Below are 20,296 nucleotides of genomic sequence, written 5' to 3'. Positions count from 1 at the left end.
ATTGTGTGATTAATTGAATCCTTCATGATTATTTCAGGATTTTGTTAAAATGAAAAATACAAGTATTTTGGGATTTGAAATGTTAGGGGCTTGTGACACAGATTAAATATTTTATTTATATTATTCTAGAAATATTTAACAGTTTATTCTGGACTTCCAACTTGTCAACTTGTATTAATCTATGTAACACAGGCAAAATAATTTTGCTTGATAATATTCCCAAATTCCTTCAAGTGGTGTTGGTACTATGGTGCCTTTCTTTTTTAGGTGTCAGTTTTCTCATTTTAAAAACTCAGTGGTGAAGGCTCTACCCAGCCAAGTATTTTAATAATTTGGCCCTGTTTACATAATCGGAGTCCAAGGGTGTGTTTGTTTTCCCCGAACAGAAAACCAGTATTCCCTTCTGCCAAGAACTTCCATCTACCTACTTAGTGTTTGCATACTGATTCTCAATGGCTGACTGGAATCATCTTCTAGGAGGGCTTAATTACCTCCTCACCTGCTTTTCTCTGGGCCATATCTGTGGGCACTGGATGTTGTCCTCTGATTTTCAACACCTGCGTCTGTAAGTTCTGTTTTTAAGGGTGACCCGTGAGGACTGGGAGCTGAAGATCAGGCTTTGTTAATGCTTCTTCATATAGAATACAATGGTCTTTAATTTGTTTTATGTTGTGCAATTGCTGGGCATGTTCCTAACTAGTGCTGCCTTGCTTTGCTTACAGAAACGGGGGAAAATAATAAAAGGAGAGGAAAGGATATTTCTTCCAATGTTAAGGAGAGGAGAGATTGTCCTGATAACTGTTACTTCTAAGGTTAGAAAGTACAATTATAACTCAAAAGAGCAGGTTATGTGTCCTTATGCCTTAGGTATCCAGTGCTGGACATTGAACAAAAGGATTCATTTCCCCAGGCAGTATAGAAAACCCCAAATAAAGTAGCTCTTTAGGAAAACACTGAGTTTTAAATGCCTTTTTCTTTGCTATTTCTTTCTTTTATAATATTGTATTCCCTGCCGTCACTAGAATTTCACAGCAGCCAAAAGAAATAAAAAGCTTATAAAGTGGTTTTCAGTAAAACAGGCTGCTAGTGTTTCGGTAACTTAAGCTTTTGTGTGACTCCCTGTGGATCACCCTCTGCCTTTTGCAGAGTGCACAGAGTGCTGTCTGCTCATAAATACGTGGGGGAGTGAGCCTGAAGCAGTAAAAACTGAAACCTGCTTCTGTGGTAGCCTTCCCTGGACTTCATGAAGTGATTATTTCAGGAACATTTTTGCCAGCTTTGATGTTGCAGAGAACAGGATTCTGCATCTGTGACAAAGGCAGAAGAGTTCCTCTGTGTCTTCCAAGTGACATTTATTTTGGCAACTTGGCATTGATAGTGCCCTGCTTATATCAATAGGAAACGTTTTTGTAAGTCCTGTTTCTACTGATTGACTATGGATGAAGTGTTCCTAGTGCCTTTTAAGTCACACTTTGATTTAGTTTAAGCCTTTGTGAAATCTGTGGTTGAATAAGCCAAGTATTTTTTAGGTTTAGGTGCTGAAAAATACTAAAAGAAGGCAGTTGCTGTGCATTGCAATTGGGGTGTGTGTTATAATGGGGGATAGGTTAAAATATCTTAAAGCACTGCTCCTTAAACAGTTTAGGGGTCAAGCCCAATCATCTGTAACCCTGTGTGTTCAGAGGGTGGGATTTCACAGAAACCAGCCTGTTTTTGAGGAAAGATTTATAACTCATGTCTGAAGTAAGGTTACTGAAAGCATACTTAAAGATTGCATACGCACAGAGCTTTGAACAAGTGAATTTCATTTTTCCTTTCCAGTTGGGCTCAAGAAAAGCTCTACAACTTACTTGCTGCATTTATATAGCTGCTGGAGTGAAGTATTGCTTTTCATATGTCCTGCTTGGTCCTTGCAGAGGTTGGCTTCATGAGATACAGAAAGCCCAGTGAGTCTTGTGCAAGTGCTGGCTTGAGGCAGTGCTTCCTGGCTCTGTGATTTTTATAGATTGCATTCCTGTTGCTTTTCAGCTGTGTGGCTTGGGAGGGATCTCTTCATTATCCTGGGAGTGAATGACCACAGTCTGAGGCATGCATCTGGGCTTGGGAGCAGTTGTCTTGCACTGAAAAAAAGTACTGGTCCCTTCTGAGGGACTCAGGACTTCCAATGCTGGCCAGAAGAGAGGGATTGCTCCTGTTCTGGAGATGGAGTCACTACAGTGGACTGTGGAGGAGGAGAAAAGCAGATGTTCTTGTGGGAAATTCATTACAGTTTTGGTAGTAAATCCCTGCAGATGACTGGACACAAAGATGTGAAAGCAAACACACCAAAACAGAAGCAATGTGTTTGTCCTTCCAAAGAGTGGGTATTGAAAATGTTAACAACTTAGCCTTTCAAATGAAGTGGTGAAACATACCACCTTATCACTAGTAGCTTTGAGCATGCTGTGAATGCCTTGATTCCTTTGAAATATATTGTAAAATTCCTCTTGAAAGATTTGTTCATCTGGCTGATGTTTTTCTTGTGACGAACTCTTCTGAACACTTGCAGTAAATATTTTACTTTTTTTTCTGAAGCTCATATTATAATTTTGTTCTCTGAGATCTGCTTTTTTTTTTTTTTTTTGCTTGAGTGGGTTCATCTGCTACTTGTTCTTTAAATAGGTTCTGGCTTAAGTTCATCTCTAACAAAACCCCATGAAATAAAAAAGAATTGTTACAGAAGGAAGGCAATATAAATACATGGGCTTACTTGGTTTTGTAGCTGGCCATCCAGTGTTTTTTAAAAAAAGAATATAATAGGTAATAATTTTTCCTGTCATGCTATGAGCACTCTAATTCATCTAAAATTAAATGAGAATATTTTTATGCATGCATACCTTATGCAAGAGGAAAAAAAAACCCAACAAAAAACAAAGTACCTTGCTGCTAAAAGGTTTGGGTTGGATTGGAAGGGACTTAAAGATCATCTATCATTATGTTAGATTTTTGTTCTGATGTGGTGAATGCATAACTGGAATATAGCGCACAGCCAGACTGAATATACAGCAACAGAACATCTGTTTTAATTTTTAAGGAAAAAACAAACTAGATCTGTACACTCCTTAGAATTTCAGATTTTCCTGAAATTAGAGAACTGCATATTAGAAAATTGCATATCAAACTGTTCTGGTTGGTCCCTTCCATTTTAATGGAAAGTAGAGCCTGCCTCCCAGTGGAAAAACTTAAACAACTGGCAAGCAAATGTAAGATTTTGGAAAGTGATAACTGGATTATTATTTCACTGGATATACCAAGGCTCCATTTAAGATCCTCAGGAAATGTAAGCTGCTTCTGTTTAATTTAGGTCTGTGCTACCATGTTGATCTCCCTCTTGTCTGCCACCATTAGGTGTTGTAATTTTTTTTTCTCCTGGTGTAAATGGGCCTACTAACAGGAAAACAATGTTTTGCAGGCTTTTCTAGATAGGGAAACTATATCCTTTTGCCTCAAGGTTTACTTAATATAGTAGAAAGTTGTAGAAGTTTAGGGTAAAAATTCTGTGGTTGCTGCCATTGCCGTATCTTGGTGTCTAACAGTACATAAATACATTTATCCAAATATATACATTTATCTAAATTACACACCTTCTGGCTGCCTCCTAAGGTGAAAGAAGTGTTTTACAAGTATAGCATTGAGATGAGAAAAACATAAAATTATATTTACAAATTTATATGCAATTATATATACAAACCCCCTTGGTATTTATAGGATAAAATATGCATCCAAAAATGCTTCCAAAATTTAAAGGTACTTAGGCTGCAGCACTTGAAACCACCAAGGGTGAACTCCAAAAAAAGTAACTAGTGAGATCATTAGTAGTGAGAGCAGAAGGTTAATCCTCCAGAGCACAGCTCTTCCCTGATCCCCCTGCACTGGTAAGGACCAAGTCACAGGGCATGTCTGTTGTGATGTTGCTTCCCCTACAGCTGAGTGCAAGTTTTCTCCTGCTGTGTGTTCCCTCATTGTGTGATGGCATTCATGATCTGAGAGGGCAAAAGAATAACTTCTTTTGTAGTGGTAATTTTCTGTTGATTTAGGTGCTGGCAGTGACTCGTGCAAGGTTTAAGTGAGTACCAAAGTTGATACAAAGGAAAATCCACCCTTCTGCACTGAGAAGGAGAAGGTTTAAACTGGATCAGCAAGCTAATCTGATGCATTCCAAGCTACACAGGCACTTGTGTGTTGGTAGGGTGGAGGGAGAGAGCTGGATTATGTTTTGGAGATGAACAGTCTGTTTTTATTAGCAGCTCAGCATTAAATCTGCTTGAGCCAAACTGCAACCATACCCTCAGGCCATGAGCTTGGTGAGCAGCCTGGGCTGCCCCAGGGATTTGTTAAACCCTTACCTTGAAAACTGGTTTGCATGAGGTGTCTTTCCTAATGGTCTCTGTGCCCTTGTGTACTTTTCAGAAATGCATTTTTGCACAGAAGTTGTCAGGTTTGGGGTTAGATTGTGAGTTTGCTTTTGCTGAAGCCTCCAGGGACTGAGTTGTGTGAGCCCGAGTGTGAGATCTTTCTTAGGTGGCTCCAGGAATCTGCCTTCATGTGTTTGATTCCCAGCAGAGCAACTGGAAGCTAAAGAGCCTGAGTTTTCACCCAGTTTAGGTGGGTCACAGCTAAAGGCTCCAAGGCAACCTGAACAAGGTAGCTCAAAATTACAGTATGCATGCAGAGAGGAGTTATTCTCTCCATGTTCAGAAAAATCTGCATTCTTTTGAGAGAGAAGCCATATTAGGTAGTAATTTTAGCCTTCCCCTGTGCTAGATAATAGCAGTTCACACACAGAGCAAAGTTCAGGAGATGTCTCTTGTTTGGGACTTGAAGTGAGAAACGAAGGACTAGACATGATGTGGAAAATAAGTTAATTCTGGGTCTGTCTGCTCGGAAAAGTTTTATGAAACCCTCTGGCCAAGTGTAGGTCCTGTGACATCTGTGCAGATCTGTTTTCTTAGATCTTTCTTTAACGCAGGCTTTTTCATAACCATAATATGCCCTGCTTGGTCAGGTAGAACTGCTGAGGAAGATACTATTGCTAGGTTTGGTTCCAGTGGGTGTTGGTAGCTGAGGAGTTGATCCACAAAGCATTTTTTCCTCCCTCTTGCAAGTAGATGTAGCTGCTGATCTGTATGTAACTTGGGTCAATACAGGCAGCCTGTTTTGGAACAGATTTTCAGGTCTGCTTGGGGAAGGGCTTTGTGGATGTTCAAGAGGCGTGTGGGAAGTTTCCCTTTCTCTGGTAATGATGCTGAGACCCAGACATCAGCCTGGGGGATGGGTGGCATGGGGGAGTGCGTCCACAACTTCCCTGGGCAACTTGTGCCAGTGTCTCACCACACTAAAGAGTGTCTTCCTGATATCTAAATATACCCTCTTCCAGTTTGAAACTGTTCCCCTGTGTTCTATCACTACATAACACTTGTAAAAAGGCTCTGTAACCCCTTCAGGTACTGGAAAGTGCTGTAAGGCCTTCTCTAGGCTGAAAAGCCCCAACTCTCAGGCTGTCTTCACAGGAGAGGTGCTGCAGCCCTCTGATCATCTTGATGGCCTCCTCTGGACTCACAGCAACAGCTCCAGGTCCTTACTGTGGCTTAGGCTCCAGAACTGGACACAGTGCTCCAGGTGGGGTCTCATGAGTATCAAATAGAGGGGGAGAATCACCTCCCTTGACTTAATGGCCATGCTTTTGATGCAGCCAGGATACAGTTGACTTTCTGAGCTGCTTGGGATTGCCCTGGCACTTGTGCAGGACCTTGCACTTGGCCTTGTTGGGCTTTGTGCAGTTCACACAGGCCCAGCTCTGGAGCCTGTCAAGGTCCCTCTGGATGGCTTCCCTTCCCTCCAGCATGTTGACCACACCACCCAGCTTGGTGTCACCAGTAAACTTGGTGAGGCTGCACTAGATACCACTGTCCAAATTGCTGACAAGGAGGTTAAACAGCACCAGTCCCAGTGCCAACCCTTGAGGAACCCCACATTACTGACCTCCACCTGTGACATTGAGCCATCAACAGCACTTCTGAGTGTGGCCACCCAGCCAGTTGCTTTTCCATTAAGGGCTTTGTTTTATTGTCTTGAGTACACAGATTGGAAGTTTTTATAATGAAGGTATCACGCAGATACTTGGTTATTTCTTCCAGTGAAGCCCAGTCCTGTAAATAACCTTTTTGTGCTTTCTGTGAATGGTAACAAATCAGCTTTTTTGCAGGATTCATTGTTAAGAAAAATCTTACCTGTGTCCTTGTGACTATAAATGCTTGACTGCAATGTATTTTCTGTGTGGGTATCTTAAGCTCTGGGTTTGAGTTTAATTTTGTCAAGTAGTATGTGCGAGATAATGGAAGCCAAGAAATGGGGCTTGTGCACAGTGGGTACTTAACTCACCCAGCAAGCAGTTGATTCTCTGAAGCTTGAAAAGATCATCTGCTTAAAAGCTGAGTAGCTGTGTAAATAATAGTTTTTGCAGGCTGGTAATAGATACTAAATATTGACATTTGCTGCATATTCTGAATGTGAACTGCTGCAGAGGTGTTTAAATGAGACTTATTTCCACAAAGGACAGTAAATAAAACCTTTGGGCATTGTAGAGCAAAGTCAATAAATGTAATGGTTATTCTTTTACGCTGTCTTTTAAACAAGTGTCCAGGAATATTTATTACTCAGGCTTAAATGTATTCTCCGTGTAGGCATACAAAGATACGTAGATTCAGAAAGACAGGTGTACTTCTTCCACTCCAAATGTTAGAACCAGTGTGAGGAAGACATGGGGAGTTAGGAGATTGGCAAGGAGCCAGGGCTACTGCTATGGGCTACTGAATTCAACTACTGCTGTTCCAGCACCTTGGTACTACTGTGAGCATGAACCATGGCTACTTTCTTGTTCCTTGCAGTAGGCTCAATTTAACTTAGACACAGTAAGCCTGGACTCTCTGAGGTGATGGATTACAGTGTTAGATGAGCGAAAGATTCTATTTATTTTACAACTGAAAGAATGGAGGATGTGTTTTGTAAATGCCATATTTAATGGGACTTTCCTCTTTTTAGGTTCCACCCGGTTGCTTGTGACAGCTCCTCTTGGGCAAACTGAGACAGGAACATCTTGTATCGGCTGCTGTACCTCTACCTGACACGATGAGAAGTTGCATAAGGTTTCTTTTTATTGTTAATTCATGCTTTTATTGTATTGTAATTATTATAAGCAGGTTGCTTAGTAAAAACATTCCTTTAAGGATTTTTGTTTCTTTAAACAAAAGTTTTCTTCTACAGTTGAAGGCTATAACAGTATTACTATAAGTAGTTTGTCAGTCCAAATCACTGATTATGTATAAAGCAGGATCAGTCCTGAAATCTGCTGCTTTACTTCTGCCAACTCATGAACCTGTGTGCTGGTTGCTTCCCATCCCTGTTGAAGAAGTGTGTTATGTTTTACTTGTGGTCCTGTGCTTTCATCTTTGGTGACTTCTTCATGAAACAGAATTACATAGAAGCTCTACAGCTGTTCCGCATGTATAGAAACATTCACTTGCCCAGGTTTTCTGTATCTTGTATTTTTGCATAAATTAGCAACTCTTCCCTCCAGTATTTCATCTGCCAACCTTTATTGTGTCACTGAGCAGGGTTGGAGTACTGATTCTTCAAAAACCCCAACAGGCTTCTGTGAAATCAGAATGGATGCATGTTCTGTAAGAATCTTGTTTGATTACAGCTGATCTGCAAATTGAATTATAGATAGTTCACATCTCATGCTTTTTGTCAGTGATTATGCAGGAGGCACCTAAGAACAAAATTCCAGTACTTCATAGTCAGTTCACTTTATTGCAGTGCCCCAGTCTAACTAATAGTGACCAAAAATCTAGAGCTGAATGCTTACTTTTTTGAACCACGTTGACATTCCAAATTATTTCTCCTTATTCCATCCTGTTGGAGTGTCCCTGGGCCCTGTGCTTTTGTGACACAACCTTTATGAAATCATGGGCATAGTACAATTTATGATGTGCAATTCAAAGCAAACATTTCCAGGTTTGAGGGTTATCTGCAAATCTTTAGGTAAGCTAGAAGTGACAGCTTGACCTGAGACCTTGGTATGACTTTTTTATAAATGATGGAAGAAGGTTTCTCTCTCACGTTGTAGAAACAAAGCTGTTGGGATAAATAAAATCAAATGGGAAGCTGCTGAAGGGCTCAGTGTCTCTCTATTAAAGGAAAGTTAAGAAAACCTGGGGCAGTATTTCAGTTGTTTGTCAGGCAGGGAATTTCTTTGGAGAACAGTTTTTCAAAATGTACTAACTTGGTTGTCTTCAATTTTGCTTATACTGATGTTTGGTTAAATTCTGTTTCTACCTTGTAGACACACCTAAGTTCTCCAGCTTAGTAAGGAGAAAAATAAACGTGTGTCCCTCTGAATTGTGCCAGATAAAATTACAGTACAATGTATAACTTGAAAAAATGCTAAACCTTTGTTTTGTGAACTCTGGATTCAGCTTTAGAACATCATGTTCTGTGCTGCTATTAAGAGCAGCCTAATTTTTCTGCACTGCAGAAGCTTATTGGTTGGCACATGATTATATTCACTAAGCATCCTTCAGTGACAGCCTAAGAATCTAAGTCTCTTCAAATGATTATGAAAGTTGTCTTTTGGCCTCTATAAGTTTGTTGGGTTTTTTGTTGGTTTGTTTTTGGGTTTGTTTTTTTTTTAATTTATCGTCGGTTTCTGCCTTTGATCTGAAAACTGAAGTATATACACTTCAGTTTTAGGTTTTAAATCCCTTTCCCCCTCAGCTGCTTGATACATAAAGCCCCTGCTGGGAGAGCTCCTGTGTTTCCCTTAACTGTTTGGGTGCTTTGTAGACTGGTGCTTGGTGTTCTTGGTTCCTTCAAACTGCCTGTAATGAGGCAGTGTTAATGGTGAGGTTACAGCAGCCTGGTAGGAAAGCAGTTGATGTGTTTTTTGCTTGGGATTTTAAGAACTTCTATGGTTTAGAGAAAGGTGGATTTAATTTCCTCCTGCAAATCCAGGATATTGGATCAATCTGTTGCCCAAAGGACCTGCCAGTCTCAGATTCACGAAGCAAGGTTTTTTTTCCATTACTACTGAAGGATTTTACATGATCTTACCATGACTTTTTTCAACTACAGTTTCTTTCCTTGGGGTTTTTCAAAGAGTCACTGAATGTAAGGCATCAGCAAAGAATCATATTGTATTGGCACTATGTCTGACAAAGGAAGATTTACTTAATGTAGACAGAATTAACAAAGTTGTGCATGTTTTGTAAACATCATTATTTACTGCTTGAATTGGTTTTGATACAATTGTATCAATAAAATAGTTAACTGATTGAATGTATTTATAATTTATTTTGGTTTATGTGCAAAACACTGATTTTTGACATGTAGCTTGTTCTCAATTGTAGAAATTCGTGTTCAGCCATTGCAACAAGTGTCTCTGTGCATATTTAAATTTTGTTGATTTTTTTAATCTTCTAGATGGCATAATTATTGCCTGAGCAGTAGACTGTATTAGAATGTTGCATCATTGTGCAACATGTATGTTATATAGATAGTAGATATTTTTATCATATAGGATATGACAAATGATGCTTTAAGAAAAAGAAAAGTGAATCTCCTGGCATCATGAGGGACCCTGGAAAAAGGTAGACATCTCTTCATAGTGGTGTTGCTAGGATTTTGTGGGTATTCCTAAGCCATTTACCAACGATTAGTTAACTTATTGTCAGATTTATGTAGGAAATAAGTATGCCCTTTGCATACTGGTGCTGAGGCTGAAATCATGGGTCTTATGGAAAGTCCCTTGAAATAAAAGAACCAGTAAAGTTTTGTTGTATAGAGAGGAAGGTTACAATTTCCTTCTGGTACCAAGGTGTCCCAGCCTTTATAGTATTGGGAAAGCATTTCAGCAGACTTGGTGATGGGGCTTACCATGTACAGAGCAGTGGCATTCAGTGTTATCTAAGGGCTTGTGTAGAGGCTGATGATGCACAGGTCATAAAGATTGCAAATGAAGATGCATACACGTGTAGGTATTCTGATGTGGTTGGAGAGAATCTTTTAAGTTGTATAGCCACATAAAATTTTCAGACAAATACATGCCATTTAATTAAAAGCCCAGGTCCTGAATTTCTTGGGTTCTGTGTATTGCCTGAAGAAGTAGAAATATTCGGAAGTGCTGCAGTTTGTTAAGGGGCAATGGAAGAGCTTTTTCTCACATGTTGATATCTTGTTTTGTTTGTGTTAGGGATTTAAGACTTCTAGGGTAATTTCTGCATAAAAAGACCTACTATGGAGTGTAATAAAATGTTGAAAAATAACTTTTTGCCAGCAGCTGTAGAATCCACTAACATACTCTCTTCTCTTTTCAGATCTTTCTGGATCCCTGTCTGATTGATCCCTGTTTACAAACTCTTCTTGTAACCTTCACCAGCAGCCAAAATGAAGTTGAAGCATAACATCAACCCTGTTCTTCTACAGTTGATAAACTTTATCATCTTGGTGTACTCCTTTGTAATGTACATTCCATGGTACATATTTTCAGGATCAAGGCAGGCTATAGAAAAAGCCAAGCAGGTTAAAGCTAGACCTGTGAATACCAAGCCTGGGAGTGCATACAGATCTGTTAACAGTATGCACTGCTTAGCTTCAGTTTTATATCCTGGGTGTGATACACTCGACAAAGTTTTTAAATATGCTAAAACTAAATTTAAAGACAGAAAACTCCTGGGAACACGAGAAATCCTAAAAGAGGAAGATGAAATCCAGCCATCAGGAAAAGTTTTTAAAAAGGTAAATCTTCTTTGCGCTGTGTCTTCAAGAATTTTCTCAAAGTATGTTTGCTTACTTTTGCCACAGTAAAGCAAGTTGAGGGGGAAAAAAAAAAATTTCTCAGATTAAGTAGTCATGGAAAGTGTTAAATTATCTAACCTCCAACATTTCATCAGTCACCATTTAAAAGAAAAATCTAAACCTTCTTTTTACATTCTTGAATAGATACCTGTCTTTATGGTTTCAGCCAAAGAAACAAAAATGCAGATGTCAGTTTGTTGTTTGGTTTTAATATTTTGCTGATGATGTAACTGGATTTAGTTTTCCTTTTAGGAGAAATAAAATCTACCTTTGTTTTCTGAACTATAACCAGATAAATACAGAAAAATTGCTTAGTGCCTATACTCAGATGTGCCTTTCCAGTAAACTTAATTGTAACTTAAGGATTTACTGCTTTGGCCTGTGAATTCAGAACTCAGAATTCTTGTTTGGAAAAGGATTGCAAAGATTTTAATAGAAAGAATCTTCGAGTTTTGTTTGTTTGGGGTTTTTTTTTTTAGTTTTTTCCTGCAGCCTCTTTATGGTGGACTACATATCAGCTAATCTATAATCATGGGGTGTGTGGGAGCTGTGATGGCCATGTAAACCTTTGTTGCAAGGGTTTGGCTTTTTATAGTTCTAAGTTCAGGCCTATATTTTCAGTTGCTGCTTTGTATTTGTTCAGAGGCATGTAAAAGTGCAGTTTTGCCTGAAGAATCAAGTCAAGATCCCACTAACAGGATACATGTGTATGTGCAGGTAGAAATTAAAGGTCTGCACTTATGCATTAGAAGTTAAGTGCACTATTAAGACAGCTTTTAGTTAAGATGAGTTTTCCTACTGAAGAAAAATTTATCACTTAATATGATACAAGATTACTTAATACTAGCTTTAGTTCTGGTAAAGGAGTATAATGCTTAAAGTACTATTTTTTTAATATCACAGTACATGGCAAAGTTTACTTCTTTTTAAGCCTTTATAGAAGCTTTAATTATTTGTGAAACTTACTCCTATCCGTGGGGTGAATTTTTCAGTGTGAATGAAATGCTGCCAGAAATGGGCACGTGTAATATTTCTTGGTTATCTCATTGCCCTACAAAATACTAGAAAGTTCATGTTGTACAAAGTGGGCTTCTGAGCTCAGATCAGAATTTTGGCTGCCCATGATCTGTATTCTGTTTTTTAAACATAATTAGTAATGTAAGGCTTAAGAACTTAAGAGTTTTATCCTTTTCCATTACGCAAGCAACGTGTTCTCAATATTGGAAAGCTGAAGAATGTTGGTGTTGACCTACTTAAGTTACTTGCTTCTGAGCATTTGGACTTGGAAATGACTTAAATAATTTTGTCTAAGCTTGCCAGAACACTTCATTGTGGTCAATTGCCATAGTTGTCCTCGTGGTATTTAGTTCCAAGTTCTGGCATTATCACATAAGTCTACTTTTCGATTGTTTTCCACTAGAAAATAGTGTTTCTTAATACTTCATAAGGTGTTTTAGCAAGTGAGGAAAATCAGGGAATTTCCCAAGACACCTTGTTGGTTCAAAATGTCAGAGTTCTTTTCCTTTGATTTTTGTCTTTCATAACTCATATCATCTTTTTATTGCCTGGTTCCCTTCAGTAAAGGCATCTTGTTGAGGTTTATTTGAGGCTTTCTGGGAAGGCACGTGACAATTTGAATTTTTAGATATAATGCAGATAATTTTTATACCTTACAGGAGTTGCAAAACCTGATAATTTTTGCTTTCAGAAACTGAGTGGAGTTTTAGGAATGACTAATGGATTTTGCTGAGGTCATCTGCCATTCAGGAGCATACCTGGTTGTAGGTGATGGGGCTGTGTACTGAATTGCATTACCAGTTTGAAGATGTCTCTGTGCAAATTACAGTGGGCCTAATTGCAATTAGCCTAACTAATGATTCATTAATGGGGTGAATAAATCACTTTAAGTATTAAGCTTCTGTTTCTTAGGAGAACTAAGTGTGCTCACACTTCTACTAAAAGTATTTATAGCTAGATCCTTAACTTCTCCAAGATCAGATACCATACTACTTTATTCAGAGAACAAGGATTTCCCAGATAGTCTGTAGTGTCTTGAAATTACTGATATTATGTTATTTAAAATATTTCTTCCTGTGTAGTTGCCAGAGTAGCAGAAATTAATGGATGTTAATAAATAAAAACACTTGCTTCTGCTTACTTTGCATTTTATAGTATTTCATGTGTGGTCAGGTTTTTATTTCCTTCTGTACTATCCTTTAATACATGGGTTGAAGAGCATACCTAATAGTAATTTCATAAAATATTTAAGTCAGGATAAAACAATAATGAAAATACTTCAGGGATTAAGATGTCAGCTGATAATTGGGGGAAAAAAATAATTAAGCAGAGCTTAAATTTTGTGATACTCAAAAGATGAACTTTACTCTGCTAGTTGATTATATTATGCCACTTTAGCTGTAGTGTATATTGTCATGTGCTTGCTTTTATATGTGTGGGCATGTAGATTTTGCTTTGTATATGTGGCCTTAGGTTGTTTTTGGGGGGGGCAAAGGGGTGGTGATGCTTGCTTGATTTGGGGTTCATTGTTTGTTTTGGTGTAACCAAGAACAGAATTAATGGAGATACAATAAATAAGACACAGTGGGGAAAAGCAAACAAGATTTTGGTAGGGAGAAGTGATGCATCTAAAGCCTGTGAGAGCTATAGAAACATGTGCAGGCACTTGGGAATCCAGAATGTTTCCCACTACACCCAAAAGTGAAACTTATTGTGAAGTTTTAGGATGGTTCTTGCCATGCCAAGTCATGGAGCAGTAAGAGAAGTTTATGTTGAAGAACACTGAGTGCTGTGTAAGGAATGTCTTAGGCTGGAGATTAAAATATGTGTTCAGCTGCAATCTAGGTTTTCATGTGAAAAAGATCAAAAATGTACATTTCAAATAGTATTGGTATTACTTTTAATATACTTTCATCAAGGAAATGCATTTAATTTGTGATCACTGGTTTCCAAATTGTAGTCAAGGTTCTTCAAGCCTTACAAGCTACTTTTAGGAAGACCTTGAAAGGTAACCTTGGGGTCAGGTAGTTCAATGACTCTCCATGTGCCTTCAAGACCTTTAACAACTTCTCACCAAAAATTTGAATATTGTTGCCCTGAAAGCCAGACTAAAGAAATGTTCACCATGCAGCATGTATACTGATCTTTAATAATATTTGCTGATGTGTCAAATAGGTAACTCAAGTATTTTTAAGCTTGCACTTTAAGGATGTTTAAGAGCTGGTGCACTAGAGGGCAGTATTTTCCTATTTAATGTAGTGTTTCAAAGTAATCATTCAGAGGTGCTGTCCCTTCTGCTTGTAGTGTTTGGTTTTGTGTGTCTGTCTAATCAGTTCTCAATAACCTTTATTTCTTGGGCCTTTCTCTTGCAAACTTTTGGACAGTTACTTCCCTGACATGTGTCAGTAGTCATCTGGCAGAAATAAGTTATGAAAGTTGTCAAATTAAACGTGTGTGAATGTTCAAAAGATGATGGCACTTAACATCAGTTGGAACAGCTGTTTACAGTAGAAATTGTGCACTGGAAAGCATTGGTGAAACCTACTGAGGGAAAGGCCCTCAGTATTTTGATTTGGAGACCTTCTAAAGCAGAAGGAGGGAAGCTGAGAGAAACCACAACCTACTCCTGCGTCCTGCAAAAGAAGCTGATAAGGAAGTGCAGGATGGGACATGTAGACTGAGGTTGTGTATTAATGTGTCACAGGGAGAGAGCAGAGGAGAAACACTGGGCATGGGGTGGGAGGCAACATGGGAATTGAAATATAGGGAAGGCAGGAGGAAAACTAAAACTCAAACCAGCTGCGTTGAAAAAGGTCTTCTCAGCTGTGTTCACACATCAGTGCTCCTCAGAGAGATAACAATGTCAGTCTATAGAAAAATAACTAAAGAAAGCTATACTTTGAGTTTTCTAACCTCTTGAAGGAAAGTACCATTAAGGCTTTTAAGTATTTTACATAAAATTTATTTAAGCAGAAAATCAGAATCACGAGTGTTAGTGAGAAAGATCCACTTGTGACCCTTTAATGATGTATTATTTCAGTTTGTGAGTTACGTAGTGAATGGTGGAATTTATCAAAACCTGTTCATTTATGGATTGTCAAACTTACTAGAAACAGTAACAAGAATCTGCTTGTATTTCTTGGCCTATTTCTTTGGGAGCAGCAGCCCTGAGGCCATGCTGTAGGTAGAGATGGTAGAAAGGGTGTTGCTCAGTTAATTTCTGTGAATTGTTTTCAGCTGATTAAATTGTCAACCATTTCCAAGTGTGCCAACAATACTGTGTTTGGGGGGGGGAGGAGGAGGGAATGTCAGTCCCAAATTGGAATTAAAATTCCAAACTACTGAATTTGGATGGACAGGAAGGGATGCATTATTTTCTTTGGAAGCAGAGAAAGTTTGCCACAGAAGAAATATTTTGGTCTATTGGCAGCAGAAAGGAACTTGCAGGTCCTTCTCTTTGGGGAAGGGCATATCTCTGAGCACAGGGACTGTGTGATGTGAGCAGGCAGCTCTTCTGAGATAAGTTCAGTGTGAGAGTTGCTTCTTTGGGAAGGTTTTTGGCTCTGAAACCAGTCTATTTGCAAATGAAGCTGATTTTTTGTAAATAGGAAAATTTGATCAGATGTCTGCGTGAGAAAAGTTTATTTTCTGTTGAAATTGCTAACTATTGTTATTGTTGCCAGTGTTCTTTTTCAGTTTTGTTAAATGATACTTTGCTATGAAAATGTTTGTGAAATTTCTAAGCTGCTACACATATACCTGTCCTGAGTTAGGAAAGATTTGTCCTGCTAAACAAGTGGTTTAATGAACAATATACAGGTAGTAGGTACAACTCGGTTACCCAATGGTAAACTTTAGCAGCTTGAAAAAGTGTTTGTATAAGCCAAATCTATTAAATTTTATGTTTCTGTTAAAAGTTTGAGAGATATTTCCAAATTCATTTAAATAAGGAAGTAAATTTGGAAATACAGATTCAGGAAAGATGTATTTACATGCCAAAAAGTTGTTAGCAAGTTTGGAATTTAGTTCAAGTAGATAAATGAAAACTGGAAAACAGAATGGAAGGAGAGGTTTACTTGTCTAGGGTTTTTTGTTTCTTTGTTTGTTTGCTTTTTTTTCTTGCTAGTGCTGTATAGCCAAAGGAAGTGTCCATAATACTTGACTAATAGAAATCAGTTTTCAAAATTGGCAAGGTGCTTGTCTAACAAGACAGGTAAGGTATAATAACAGAGTCTGGTTTTTTAGTGCAAATCATCTTTTTTTGTATCTGCATATGAAAATTTCTAGGATGTTGTCAAAGATACACTCTTATCACTCAGTAAGAAAATAAAACTATGACAGTTTGAACTGTAAACCCAAACCAAATTTTACTCTTCCCAGCTTTCCCATATAGAAGAAATGTGAGATTGCTTAACTTTTTCCACACGACTTTCCAGTACTGGGATTTGCCAGTAATTTTCAGTCCAGTCTTCTGTCCCACTTGTGTATAGCAGTAAAAAAATGGGCAAAAATACTACTCCTCTTCCCCCTGGCATTTGCTTTGGAACAAAGTCTGGGGGATTTCAGTTTCTTTCTGGGCCTGCTGATATACTGCTTTCTGCATTAAATTTTCCCTGTTTTTTTGTTTTTTGTAAGAGTGGACATGTAAGTATCATATTTTTATAGTTGAATAGTAGTCCAGATATCTAGGAGAACAAATACAGTTATGCATTGTACTAGCTAGTGCTTGGCACTCTGTATTTAAAATAAACCTTTGTGAAAAATCTAGGGGCATATGGGTCAGACAACCATGGCCTTTCAGAGGCTTCTGAAGCTACAAAATATGGTGTGAATCATGTACTTTCCTAAAGTAAAACAGAACCAGAGGTGGTAATGTGCATGGTAATACTGCAGCATTTGTGTTGGAACTTCCACAGTCCCTGTAGTTTCTGGCAAGAATATTACTTGTTATCTTGAATAAACTGCTTTTGGAATTTAAGCAACTTTTAAAACATCTGTGGTTTCTACTCAAGATGTAGTAGGACTTGTGTTAAGGCTTTTCATTTTCTAAATTGAATTTATTATTCTTACTAGGTCATCCTTGGCAAGTATACCTGGCTTTCGTATGAAGATGTATACATTAAAGCTGTTAATTTTGGAAATGGCTTGGCAGTATTGGGTCAGCAACCAAAGACTAATATTGCTATCTTCTGTGAGACTAGAGCTGAGTGGATGATTGCAGCACAGGCTTGCTTCATGTGCAACTACCAGCGTAAGTATCTGCCTTTCCTTAAAGTGTTTGTCTTGGATCTTACAATTTGAAAACAAACCTTTTTCTGCACTTCACACACTAAGAAGTCATTATATAAAAAGTTAACACAGAGCATTTAAGACTACATGTAAGTTGACTACATAATGCTGTGCACTATGTAATATTTGGCCTTACTGAGTGGAGAAATCTGTATCTCTTTGCAGCTGGAGTGTGGGTTCAGTAAGTATATCTGGTTCAATGAATTTGTGAGAGGTTTGTTTTCTTTAAGTCTAAAATCAGTGCACATTCCTGAGTTTTGGAAAACAAATAGAAATCACACATGAATTCATTGATTCGGTTTCAGGAGCTGACGTCAAACCTTCATCTGTGTCTGTAAGCTTTGTTTTAACTGGATATTATCAACTCTTCAATTTGGATTTTTGGTTAGAGTTTATCATATTGGTATCTAAAAAGTGAAAAAGAATTTCTGAGTCCTGAATTTATGCTGGACGGCTCTTTCAAATTAGAATTTTGCTTAATAATTCCTTTATCAAACCAGAGGTCATTCCTTAGCTCAAACCTTATGCTGAGACTGATAGATTTTAAAATATTTTTGTGTTTTTCTTCTCTCATCCTCTTGACTTTCCCATAGTCTATTGCATGTCATGTAGGTCATCCTGATTTAACCTGAATGCTGATTTGAGACTATGCTCAAGGAAAAGCTTCAGTCCTAGCTATTACTTCAGAAACCTTAAAAGTGTTTAGTTTTGATGAGCTATTTAAAGTCAGCCCTGTCTCTTTCGTAGTATCTGGTTTAAATCTCTGACTTACTGCCTACCTACACTGAAGATGCACATCAATTGGGCTTTTTTCAGACTTTGGAAACAAGCATAAAAAAAATTACATTGTAAATGAAATGGTCCCTCTCTGCTCTAAGCATGAAAGATCACCAGAAAAAAGGGGTTTGGTACTGAGTCCAGTACTACTGAATATCTGAATGATGAGACAGAGCATAGACACAGCAGGTCACAGGATGTTGGTAGGAGCAGCATTTGAGGCCAGGGCTGGTACTCAGAGGAAGAGTGGGCTGTTGGGAACTTCATGGAGTTCAGTGAAAGAATTAAACTCCTTTCTGTGTGCTTGAATAAGTTCATGCAGCAGTGTAGGCTGGGGAGAACTGGATAGAGAGGAGCTTTGCAGAAAGGAATCTCTGGGTCCTGGTGAGGCAGAATCTTCTTGCAGTGCAGCCAACAGCATCCTGGGTGGTAGTAACAGGATGGTAAGGTCCATAGCAGGTAGCTGCCTACCTGCCAGCTACCTACTGTAGCAGGTAGGTCCAGGAGAGAGGTCCTTCTCCTCCATTTGGATGCTGGTGGGACCACATTTGGAGTACTTTGAACCATTTTGGGTTTTGCAGCAGAAAAAAAGACCTTGATGTACAGTAGTGAGTCCAGTGTAGAGCTGCCAAGGTGCTGGAGGGGTTGGAGAAGGTGACATAGAAGAGGCTGATAGAGTGGGGTCTGTTCAGCATCAAGATGAGGGAGTTGAGATCTTGTTGGTGTCTGAAACTCATGGGAGTGCACAGAGAGGATGAAGCCAGTCTCTGCTTAAATTTTGCTGGAGGCAGCAGGCAGAAACTGAATACAAGAAAATTTTATGTTGCAAGAAACATCTTAATTGTGAGGGTGCCTAAATAGCAGGACAGGAACCTAGGGTGGCTGTGAAAACTCCATTCTTGGGGGGACTCAAAACCAGCCTAGCCATGGCCCTAAGCACTGTGCTCTAAGGAGTTGTTCTGTGCAGATGCCTTCTGGCCTAAATTCAGGGGGATTTTTAGATCCTTTCTTTTGGGAGGGGCTGCAGCTAAACTTGCCTGCCAGAGAGGTTGTTGCAAAGGTTGTTCTCAGATTTTTATGGTTCTGTGTCTCATAAAGTGTCAGTTCCCATTTGTCAGTTTTAGGATCTGTTAGATTCCTAGTGGTTATCCTAGGAATGTAAAGGCTTGTATCAGTTATTTTTCCTCTGGAAGTGAAGTACACTTAAAAATCCTAGGAAGATTTTGTAATTTGAAGGAAAAAAAAAGTCCCCAAGACTGTGGATGGATGTAGTGTATAGAATGGTATGCATGTGTTTTTAGTTCTGTTGGAGTCATGTTTTAAGTTCCCTTATTGAGACGTGCTTTGGCCCAGTGTCTGACGTGGTATTTAGCATCTCAGCTGTCATCTCACATGAACTTGGCTGACTTGTGTGCTGGCAGATGATGTATCCTCCACTCTTCACGTAGTCAGTTTGCTGAATGAGTTATAACAGTCAAGCTGATATTGAAGTAATGGAGCAAGATGTTGCTAAATGACCTGCATTAACATTTTTCAGTTTACGAGTTTCACAACAGATAATTGCTGTGGTGGTGTTGTAACATTCCTTCTGAATGTGAAATAAATTAAATCTGATGGTACTTGCCCAGAACTGATGCCAAGAGAGCAGGTTCATTTACTTTGTCCCTGGTGTTGGAGACAATGCCTTTTGTACTACAGAATTAGAATGGGGAAAGTAATCTTTATGTTCTGGATTACTTTCTGGATTACTTGTGAAAACATGTGGTTTTATGATTAAAAATCCTTGATTTATTGTAAATTGTACTCTGTTTGAAGCTATGTAAGCCTTGTATTTGCAGGAGGTTGAGTAGAATTAGTAGTTCAAAAATGGAAAAGTAATATCTAACATGAAAACAGATATTCTTATGAAGTATCTCTATCTGTGTCATGAGCTTTTCACCAGTGTGGACAGATAAAACACTTGAGTGTATAACCAGCTAGTGAAATAAATAGAAAAGGTTGTTTCATTTTTCAGTCCTGCCTTCCTGAGGCTTGAGCAGATGTGGTTTTGTCAGAACTGATTGGGATGAAGCCTTTAAGAGGTCTATTTACTTTTTATTTCGTACATAGGATGGATTCTGAAGTACTGAGTTTAACATGTTAGTTATATTGAAATAAATGACAAAAATTCTGTTTGTTTCTTTAGGGCTAGGCTTTGTTCAGCTGTATATTGGCAGGCAAATGGGGTGGTGGTGAGATTTTTTTTCTTTTTGTCACTTTCAGAGCAATATTCTTTAGAAGTCCAGGTATCAAAGAGTCACTTGTACTATTGCATATGTAA

General features: G+C 38.5%; 1 protein-coding gene across 5 annotated transcripts in view; it reads left to right on the top strand.

The window, feature by feature from the left end:
• Positions 1–20,296, top strand: part of ACSL3 (acyl-CoA synthetase long chain family member 3) — a 45,007-nt gene that overhangs the window by 6,460 nt on the left and 18,251 nt on the right. For 4 of the 5 annotated variants that reach the window (XR_011727389.1, XM_071751777.1, XM_071751779.1 and 1 more), the window contains exons 2-4: positions 7,081–7,184; positions 10,413–10,833; positions 16,984–17,161. Coding sequence is in view for 4 of the 5 variants with exons in the window: in XM_071751777.1 (XP_071607878.1) it covers positions 10,483–10,833; positions 16,984–17,161 (529 nt within the window). In the remaining variant the exon portion in view is untranslated. Of the gene's footprint in view, positions 1–447; positions 566–7,080; positions 7,185–10,412; positions 10,834–16,983; positions 17,162–20,296 lie in introns of those variants that run through there. The other variant, XM_071751778.1, reaches the window with a different exon arrangement.

This window comes from Heliangelus exortis, chromosome 9, assembly GCF_036169615.1.
Source record: "Heliangelus exortis chromosome 9, bHelExo1.hap1, whole genome shotgun sequence".
In the NCBI taxonomy this organism is placed as follows: Eukaryota; Metazoa; Chordata; class Aves; order Apodiformes; family Trochilidae; genus Heliangelus; species Heliangelus exortis.
Note: the sequence above shows the minus strand (reverse complement) of the source record. Positions and strands in the feature narration are given on the sequence as shown.